This window comes from Heterodontus francisci, chromosome 41 (genome assembly GCF_036365525.1).
Source record: "Heterodontus francisci isolate sHetFra1 chromosome 41, sHetFra1.hap1, whole genome shotgun sequence".
Lineage (NCBI taxonomy): Eukaryota > Metazoa > Chordata > Chondrichthyes > Heterodontiformes > Heterodontidae > Heterodontus > Heterodontus francisci.
The window spans coordinates 32,409,981-32,419,930 of record NC_090411.1 but is presented as its reverse complement, the minus strand read 5'-3'; the positions used below and the strand labels follow the sequence as shown (position 1 = coordinate 32,419,930).

The following is a 9,950-nucleotide window of genomic DNA, read 5'->3' as shown; positions in this document are numbered from 1 at the left end:
AAGTGAAGGGAAATCGTGAGCACTTACTCTGAAGGACTCCTAACATGAGCCTTCTCAACTGTTCGCACAGGGATATGCAGGGAGAAGGGTGAGCTGTACCGTGATACGTGCAAGGAACAAGGCCTAGCTGTGTCCGATGAGATCGGGTATTGAGAGCATACACAGCATGCTCCTAATGTAGGATTGCATGCAGCGTTCAACACAAGAGCCTAATCTCTTCCGTAAAGCTGTTCCCAGATCTGCCTGAGCACAGCCCACCCTGGGCGATACGATTGCACATTTGAACTAATGGCCTTTCCAATCCCTTCCTTAACATAGCCTCGTATTCATAATTCTAAATGTCAAGACTTCTTGCCTTCCTTTCAACCCCCTGTGCCCTCTCTTTCCTGCAGGCTGCTGGATAACTGGTTCAAGCTTGTAGGCCTGGTCTACTGGGGAAGTATTTGGTGTGTTTTGTGATGGGAGATAATGCTGCCTAATCTACTTTGTAGGCTGCTCTTGTATAAGAACCTAAATCCACCCTGAGCCTTGGAGCAGATTACTTAACTTTAATTTGTAGCAGTTAATAATAAAAATTGGGTCCTTTAGGGATCATTTCGAGTTCCTGTCTCTGACTGAAGAACCATTTGTCCCCAGTGAGCTGACCACCAATACTCATGAACTAAAAATTGTGTTTCAGTGCTTGCAATTGCACATCAGTTTTTATATAGAGAATCTAATGTTGAAAAAAACAATTCAAAGTGCTTAAACTATGTCGGATTAACACCAGCCTACATTTTGTGCTCAAGTCTCAAGGATGGGACTTGAATCCATGACTCTATTAATTTTTGAAAGTCACGATTGAAATTGCTTCCACCAACCTTTCAGGCAGCGTGTTCCCGACCGTAACAACACCCTGCATAATAAAAAAAAACATTTTCAACTCCCCCTGGACTTTTTGTTTTAATTTCTGATTGCCACCAATTCTGTTTTATTCCCCCTTCAACCCAGTACAGTGCCATACTCTCAGCAGCTCAAGATATATAAATGTGATAAATGAAAACTCAATGGCTTTGAAACAGTCAGGACCTCGGCCTTCCAGCATCTCCAGTTTAAAACAAAAAGCCTTCGATAGAGCCCATCTATTCGGTAAGTGGGAGCAGAGAAGGTATCTCGATAGTAGTGAAGCAGCCCTTGGAAGAGTTAAAGTGGGAGTATGCCTGTTAGTTTGCTGGTGGCGTCATAAGGGGGAGGTGGAGTCTTCATCAGCTGCCTTTCTGAGACTGACCCATTTACAAGCAGCTGAACGGGAGATCAGCTGAACAAATTCTGAGAGAGAAAGGGAGGTCATCAACAGACCTCTGTTATCCCAACGACACAGACTGGCAGCCCCGAATCTTTTTGTTGGTCAGTAGCCATTGTCAGACGTTAGCGAGGTAATCTGTTGGGAGATGATGGGCCCGACTGTGATATCTAGAGCAGCAATCAAAGAAGGGAAACTAGAAAAAAGGAGCGAGAGCCTTTTCCAGCTTTGGAAAAAGAAACGGTGCACCCTAACCAAAGAGAGCCTGCTGTTTGCTGACGGTGACGGGAAGGGCGGCAAACCCAAGGAGCTGAGCTTCGAATCCATCCGAAAGCTGGAGTGCGTGGAGAGGAAGGGGACGCGAGTCTACTTCACCATCGTGACCACCGACAGGAGGGAGATTGACTTCCGATGCGAGGACGGCACCTCCTGGAATGCCGCCATCACCATGGCGCTGGTGGCGTTCAAGAACGAGCAAGCCGTGCAGGCGTTTCGGTCGCGGAAGCCAGCCAGGAGGTGGAGAGCCTGGGCCTCGTGAGGGCTCCCTTGCCGCGGGTAACCGGGAACTGCAAGTGGCGCCGCGGTGGGTGGGAGGGGAATCAAACCTAGGCACCCCCGCTGGATTACGGCCAAGCCACATAGAAAGCAACTGTCCGGGTTGGAAGGCCCGCGTTGTCGGGGAGCATTCAGCTGCCGGTTGCCAGGTTCCAGTTAGCTGCGAGGGAATAATCTCCGATAAAGCGAGCGGTGTTCCCTTGACAAAAATTAACCCAGACGGTGCCAGAAATAGGCAGTAGGTCAGCCAGCAAAGAGAAAAGACGATTCGTATTTCGGGTGGGATTCTCCAGTCCTTGCCCTTGTCCATCAAAGTTGCTGCATGGTGTAGATGCGATGGGCCAAATGGCCTCTTTCTGTGCTGCAACCAATCTATGATTCTAAGACCGATCTCACCAATGGGGATTTACTGCTTGTTTAAGAATTCCCCAGTCCTCAGTGGCTCAGACCCTTGTGTTCCATTGTCAGAAATCTGAGAGCTGCTCCCAGCCATCTCAGTGAGTAACATTCTCACTTCTGGATCAGTCAACTGTGCAGTTTCCAATTCCACTCCAGAGGCTCGAACAGGTAATCTAGACTGACACTCAGTGCAGTACTGACAAAGTGCTGCACTGCCAGAGGCACCGTCTTTCGGATGAGACATTAAACCCGAGGCCCTGTTTGCCCTCTCGGGTGATCTCACGGCCACTATTTCGTGGAAGAGCAGGGCTGTTCTCCCTGGGCAGTATTTATCCCTCGATCAACTTCGCTGTTTGTGGGAGCTTGCTGTGTGCAAATTGCACATTTTGTTTCCTACCATTTCAATAGTTACTAAACTTCAAAATTAGTTCATTTGGTTGTCAAGCGCTTTGGCACCTTCTGAGGAAGTCTCTGCCCTCCCACATCAGCTCATCCACTGCTGAAACCCTCATCCATGCCTTTATTACCTCTATACTCAACAATTCCAATGTTCTCCTGGCCACCCTCCCATATTGGACCTTTAATAAACTTTAGCTCATCTAAAAGTCTGCTGCCTGTATCCTAACTCTCACCAACTCCTATTCATCCGCACCACCCTTGCACCCACTGACCTACATTGTCCCCCAAATCCAGAAACTAGTTTAAATTTCTCATCATGTTCAAATCCCTCCATGGCCTCACTCCCTCCCTATCCCTGTAACTACCAGCCCTCCAACCCTCCCAAGGTATCTGCGCTCCTCCAATTCTGGCCTCTTGCACATCTCCCGATTTTAATCACACCACTATTGGTGGTTGTGCCTTCAGCTACCAAGGCCCTAAGCTCTGGAATTCTCTCCCTAAACCTCTCCACCTCTCTGCCTCTCATTCCTTATTTAAGACACTCCTTAAGGTATACCTCTCCGACCAAGCTAATCTGCTCTAATAATACGTTACGTGGCACAGTGTCAAATTTTGTCTGATCATCACTCCTGTGAAGTTCCTTGGGACATTTTACTGCTATATAAATGTAAATTGTTATTGTAATTATCACAGAGCTTGTGATATAGTGTAACCCAAGAAAACATGTAAAGCTTTGATGAATTCAAGAAAAATAATTATAAAGGTTCCAATTATAGGTCTAATTAGTCTGCTGCAATTTCAAAACTTGTTTTGTCATTTTCTTTATGTTGCTCTTCAGAATATATTATGGGGTAGGTATCCTGTTAGAACATGCAAAAGACACTCAGCCCTCGGAGGTTGGGCTATGATAAGGGTAGGGCATAGTAGGCATGTCTTATTAGACCAGCATATGTGATTATAATGTAGTTCCATTTGGTAACCAGATCAGTCATTTCTGGGTGGAGCAAGGATGGGCAGAGAGAGCACCTAAAGAATCAAATATTCAGCTGAATCTCCGCATCCACACACCACCTCCTCACATCCCCTGTGTGTAGTACACGAGTGTGCTTATCATTGCTTTAGCCACCAAACATCCTCCTGCTCTTAACAGGCAACATCACTTTTTTTTTGATCTTTCTCACCTTTTTTTTTAAATATATGAGCAAGGGTATGTTGATTGTAACATTTCCATTTGGGCAGCTACTTGCTCATCAAATACTCCCAGTCTCATCCGAAAGATAACACCTTTTGACAGTTCAGCACTCCCTCAGTGCTGCAGTGGAGTGTCAGCCTAAATTTTGTTCTCAATTCCCCAAAGTGGGACTTGAACCTTCTGACTCAGAGGCAAGAGCACTACCCACTGAGATCCAGCTGACACGTACGCATTTGAGAGAAGGTGCTTAAAGAGCCTGGGAAACAAATATGCGACTGTGGTTCATTTTGTTTTTAATCTCTGGTTTAACCCTGATCCCCAGTGTAACCCTCAGCAATCGAGTCTGGACTGGAATGCATCAGACCCTGGGATTTAGAATTGAATTGTTTTGTGAGCGCAGTGCTGTACTGAGCAACCAGATTAGACAGAGCAAGTTCTGTAGGTGAGATAGCTGTAACAACACGGTGCGCTTGGGTGTAAATCACAGCACGAAGGGAAATCGGGTGGAGAGAGCTACACTCAGTGTGATGGTGCCCCTGTGATGTTTGTCGGGCTGTAATTCACACCAAAGTGTTATACTATGTTCAACCGACGGTGCCAATGTCAGGGGCCTAGTTGCATAGACACTTATGGTACAATTGAATATTCTTCCTGGCAGGCTGTAGTGGTTATGTTTTCTTTTTTGGGCCTCCTTATCTCGAGAGACAATGGATACGCGCCTGGAGGTGGTCAGTGGTTTGTGAAGCAGCGCCTGGAGTGGCTATAAAGGCCAATTCTGGAGTGACAGGCTCTTCCACAGGTGCTGCAGAGAAATTTGTTTGTCGGTGCTGTTGCACAGTTGGCTCTCCCCTTGCGCCTCTGTCTTTTTTCCTGCCAACTACTAAGTCTCTTCGACTCGCCACAATTTAGCCCTGTCTTTATGGCTGCCCGCCAGCTCTGGCGAATGCTGGCAACTGACTCCCACGACTTGTGATCAATGTCACACGATTTCATGTCGCGTTTGCAGACGTCTTTATAGCGGAGACATGGACGGCCGGTGGGTCTGATACCAGTGGCGAGCTCGCTGTACAATGTGTCTTTGGGGATCCTGCCATCTTCCATGCGGCTCACATGGCCGAGCCATCTCATGTGGTTATGTTACAGGGTTAATAATCCAGTAGAATTGCGTGTTCCAATCCCATCATCACAGCGTGAGAATTTGAATTCCGTTTCTTTTAAAATCTGAAAATAAAAAACTGGTGTCAATAAATATGATCATCGCTTTCACAAAGTCAGGACAGCCCAAAGCACATCACAAATAATGAAGTACATTTTTGATGTGTAGTGACTGTCATAATGTAGGGATTACTGTTACCAATTTGTGCATGTCATTGGTAGCCGTGCCTACAGCTCTGGAATTTCCTTTCTAAACCTCTCCGTCTCTCTCTACCTCTCCCTCTCCTTTAAGACGATCCTTAAAACCTGCCCATTTTACTCACCTGTCCTAATATGTAGTTCGGAGTCAAATTTTTGTCTGTTCTTTTGAGGCCCCTTGGGATGTGTTACTGCCTTAAAGGCGCTGTATAAATGCAAGTTGTTCTTGTTGTAAATGAAGCGCTAATCTTTTTAATTTCCCCATCTCGTTCTCCAGATTGCCGACGACACTTACTCTTGCAGCACCTTCGTTTTTGGGTCCAGTAGTGACTCTTTGGCTCCGAGTTTCTAAGATGCCATGCCCCAGAATGCTGGCCTCACCATTAACTTGAACTTCAGCTAACTGCCCATTTTTAACAGCAGATGACGGAGAGAGTTGGGAACAATGACTGACTCCAACATTCCTGCTGCAGACCACCAGAAAACAGATACAAAAAGGAAGTGAGTTGATTCCAGCTGGATTCGAGCAGAACCTTTTAATACTTGATGTGTGAAAATCAGACTCAAGTAGGACTGTTCTTGCTTTGCCCTCATGCCCTTTAGATCCTTTTCGAAGAATGGCGTTAGTCAAGCTCCACCCCAGTGATGAGCCTCGGGTTGCCAACCCTCCAGGTTTACCCTGGAGTCTCCAGGAATTGAAGATTAATCTCCAGAACACTAGAGCAACCTCCCCAGGAGAAAGGTCACTGGGGCATTAAAAATGGTTTTTCTTTTAAATTTTCCTTGTACACTTTTGTTTACTAGTTATAAAAATATTGGACATGGGGAAACGACTGTTTGACTGACAGTCAAGAATCATTCAATTGGGTAATCGACTGTTGGTCATCCAATTGGCGAGGGAAGGCAGGGCAGCGTGAAGATGGACAGGCCGGGTGGCCAATGGTGAGAGAGTGGGTGGGGGGGGCGTGTGAAGTTGGTGGCAGGAGGTCATGTGATGAAGCCTCCTTGGTACACAGCCAACTGTCGTTGGCAACCCTAGATCAGCCGTGGTAGGTAATTGAAGCTGTTGGAGATTGAAGCTCCCCTGTTGACATTCAGTAGGCCGAGGCCTCTTAGTTGAGCTGTGTTCAGTTAAATATTGCCTCCATCCTGTGGCTTTTGATGTACTTACCTCCCTCGACTTCAGGTTCAACCTATTTATAATGTGTCTGTATGTCGTTAATAAAAGCAAAGCAGATGTCACCCGGTGCCTGTCAGTTCCTGGTTCAGTTCACCTGAAGAGCTATCATCACCATAGCAACATGTCTCCTGGGACATGCAGAGAGCTCTGCAGTGCTCAGTTTATAACTGCTCTGCGGTGTTTTACTGAACCATACACATTGATGGTGTAGATACAGAGAAACTATATCCTCTGGTTGGTGGGTGGGGGGGGGGGGGGGGTACAGAACCAGGGGACTCAACCTTAAAATTAGAGCTAGGCTGTTCTTCAGACAAAGGGGAGTGTAAATCTGGAACACTCTTTTCCCCCAAAAAGCCTGCGGATGTTGGGGATCAGTTGAAGCTTTCAAGACTGAAAGTGATAGATTGTTGGGTAAGAGTATTAAGGGATAAGGTGGATAGGTGACTAAAGGGAGTCAAAGCAAAGATTAAATGGAATTTAATCCCGAAATTATCCCGAGTGCTCGAGAGCTGCAAAGAGCAGCAATCAGCCAGGGTTCCTGCTCCACATTCTCACAACCTCCGCAGGAAAAGAGCACAGGTTTGGACGCAGGGTGGGGGACATGGTTGTGATTCTCCCCTTGGTTGAATAGTCCAGTTCCACTCGAATTCTAGCCTCACACATCAAACAATGTTTCCTTTTTTTTTCCATAACCGCTGGACATAACTTTGTTCTAGTTTTTGTTTTCTCCTGGTCTGCTATGGCCGATGTTGCTCAGTAGGATTGTGCGTCTGTTTGTGGGGGGAGCAGGGGAATATTTTTTTTGTTGGTACGTTGACAGTTTCTTTGAACCATTTGGGAATCTTACACAAAAGCAACAACTCAAAGGTCAGCTCTATCAACAACAACTCTCATTTATATAGCACCTTTTTAATGTAGAAAAATGTCCTTGACAGGAGCACAAATCGAACAGAATTTGACTCTGAGCCAAGTAAGAAGATATTGGGGCAGGTCATTAAAAGCTTGATCAAATAGGTGGGTTTTAAGGAAAAAGGTGAAACAGAGGTTCGAGGAGCTTCGGGCAGCTGAAGGCACAGCTGCCAATGGTCAGGAGCCATTAAACTTGGCAATGCTGAAGAGGTGGATATGGGGGTGCGGGAGGGGGGGGTGACGCTGATGGGCACAATCATGATTTCCCCCCTCCTCATGCCAGACACGCGAGACCATTTGTATCTCACCCACTTTACAGCCCTGACTCAGGTCAGCAAATTACGGGAACCAGTGGATAAAGAGTTGGTTGGGGGGAGGCTCACCGCTGCACATTCCCCTCCACTTAGAAGGAACCACAGACTCGGAAGAGTTAAGCTGGTCACTGTGTCCCTACGTAATGGAAATTTGGTTGGGTGGGGGGGGTGGGGTTGGTGGTGGTGTGTGTGGGCGGTGCAGGGGGAACTGGATCACTGAGTGCAGGAGACATCAGACACCAGTGGATCAGCTCAGCCAGATAGAGACTAAAAAAAGCAATACAGATATTCTCTCCCACCCACGCTGGCCATTTCTAGCCACTCCCCTGCCCTTGCTATTTACAGGAAGGGATTTGCATGAATGGAATTAACTCCCTTGATGCCACAAACGGTGAACAGCCGACGCTGGCCTGTTGTTGTGAACAATTGAGAGAGAAGGAATGTATAAACATTGGCCCTGCTGATGAAGCCAGAATTGGGAGATATTGTCTGTTGCTGTTTAAAACTCATTGCAGAGCAGGGGGGGTTGTGAAAATAAGTTGTGGGGAGTGGTTGAAGAAGGGAAGCATAGCAGGCACTTTGTGTCTGCTCACTTTAACCCTTAAGAGACGCAAGCAGCCAAACCTATCTTCCCCCCCCCCACCCCCCACTCCCTGCCTCTCCCCACTCCCCTCAAATTCAGGCTAATTATCCCCATTCGCAGAACAGCTCATTAACCCTTTCCTTCCGCCGCTTTCTTCTCCCAGCGGCAATGCCAGTGCTTCCATCCAAAAAAAACAGGTCAGACTCGCCTTGTGCTGCACTTAAAGGGGCACCTGGGGGTGGAGTGTAGAGGAAACTTGGCCAGGGTGGGGTATGGAGCGGGGGAGGGGAGGTGGGTAGGCATCTCATACTTGTAACAGAATTTGCTTGATTTTTGCTCCATCAATTTAAGGGTTCAAGTCCCTCTCTAGAGGCTGGTTCACGTAAGCCAGGCTGACACTCCTGGTGCCAGTATTGAGGGACTGTAGCACTGTCGGATGAGACATTAAATCGAGGCCTCGTCTGCCCTTTCAGATGTGTGTAAAGTATCCCAGGGCACTACTTGAAGAGCAGGGGCATTCTCCCCAGTGTCCTGGCCAATATTTATAAACGCCATATCGATGCAAGTCTTTGATTTATGGCTGAGTTTTAACTCTTTCTAGCACAGAATGGATTAGGAAGTGTCTTGCTGAGACTGCTTCAGCTGACGTCCTTTATCATTTGGTTTGGCCAATGCAGATGTGGGCCCCAGTTAAGGAGAGAGTCTGTGAATAGCAGATAATCCAGCAACCACTCTGTCTTGAGTTATGACGTTAAAAATGGTCTCTCGTGGTTCTCGTCCCTCCCCAACTGCTTGTTCAGTCTGAATCCCAGGCCGCTGCAGGCTCAGTATCCTGTTTCAACCCCTCCATTCGCTGTCCGTCACCGAGGGGAACCTGCTTCGCCCAACCTTCCGTCTCCCCCCCCCACCCCTCCCCCATCACAGCTCAAATCCTTGTCTGTGCCTTATTCCCCAAGCCCCTCCACCAACTGCCCCCTGGGAGCCCGTTAGTTCAATGTTTGGCCACTTCCGATGTCCTCCCGTCCCCAGTGCACTGTTATCAAAATCTTCATCCTGATACAAATCCCTCGGAGGCCTCCATTCACTCTGAGGCCCCTTCCAGCACTATCTCCGGGCTCGCACCCTCCATTCTGCTGAATTTGACCACCTGTACATCCGTGTCAGAGCCCTCAGCCGTGACCTCTAAAAGTTTCTATAAACCCTCTCTCCCCACCTTCAGAAATCTGCCACTCTACCTTGCTTACCATCAGCTCCCCATCCCTCCTGTTTGGCATTCAATGTGACCATTGTTGTGAAGTGTTTTGGGGTGAGCGGGTGCACGGCGTAATATTAAATTGTCTGCTTGTTAATACTCTCCATCCTACAGTGGGTGTGAGCCTTGACTCTGGTCACACACTCGCCTCCTGACGCAGAAGGCTGTGGGTTTCAGTCACACGTGAGAGGCCTGAGCCTGTAATCTGGGTGGACACTTCAGTTTGGTACTGAGGACAGGGTTGACTTGAACCTGAACAGGGAGCAGAAAAATAGCAGGTGTATCAGCAGTGGAGGGGTATTAAACAGAGGGGCTGAAGGGTTTCCGGGTGCATTGGGGAGTAGGTTAGGTGGTAATCGGATGTGAGGATTGAAATTCACACACACTCACACTCATTCTTACACTAACACTTTCATACATAGTCACTCGCACATTCAGTCACTTCCATATACACCCTCTCACTCTCTCAATGAGCTGGTATCGGTTCTTTACCCGAATTGTCTCTTTAAACAGCAGACGGGCTCAATTTACA

The 9,950-nt window shown here is 47.5% G+C and overlaps 1 protein-coding gene across 2 annotated transcripts; it reads left to right on the top strand.

The window, feature by feature from the left end:
* Positions 1 to 1,216: 1,216 nt before the first annotated feature.
* LOC137353446 (pleckstrin homology-like domain family A member 2) lies at positions 1,217 to 5,957 on the top strand. 2 transcript variants are annotated; one of them, XM_068019743.1, is made up of 2 exons: positions 1,217 to 1,798; positions 5,458 to 5,957. In XM_068019743.1, the coding sequence occupies exons 1-2, from the start codon at positions 1,431 to 1,433 to the stop codon at positions 5,570 to 5,572; spliced, it is 483 nt and encodes a 160-aa protein (XP_067875844.1). In that variant the 5' UTR covers positions 1,217 to 1,430; the 3' UTR covers positions 5,573 to 5,957. The 2 variants fall into 2 exon arrangements, with proteins under 2 accessions (XP_067875844.1, XP_067875845.1); XM_068019744.1 differs by having other exon boundaries at positions 1,221 to 1,837; positions 5,458 to 5,547.
* Positions 5,958 to 9,950: the final 3,993 nt, after the last annotated feature.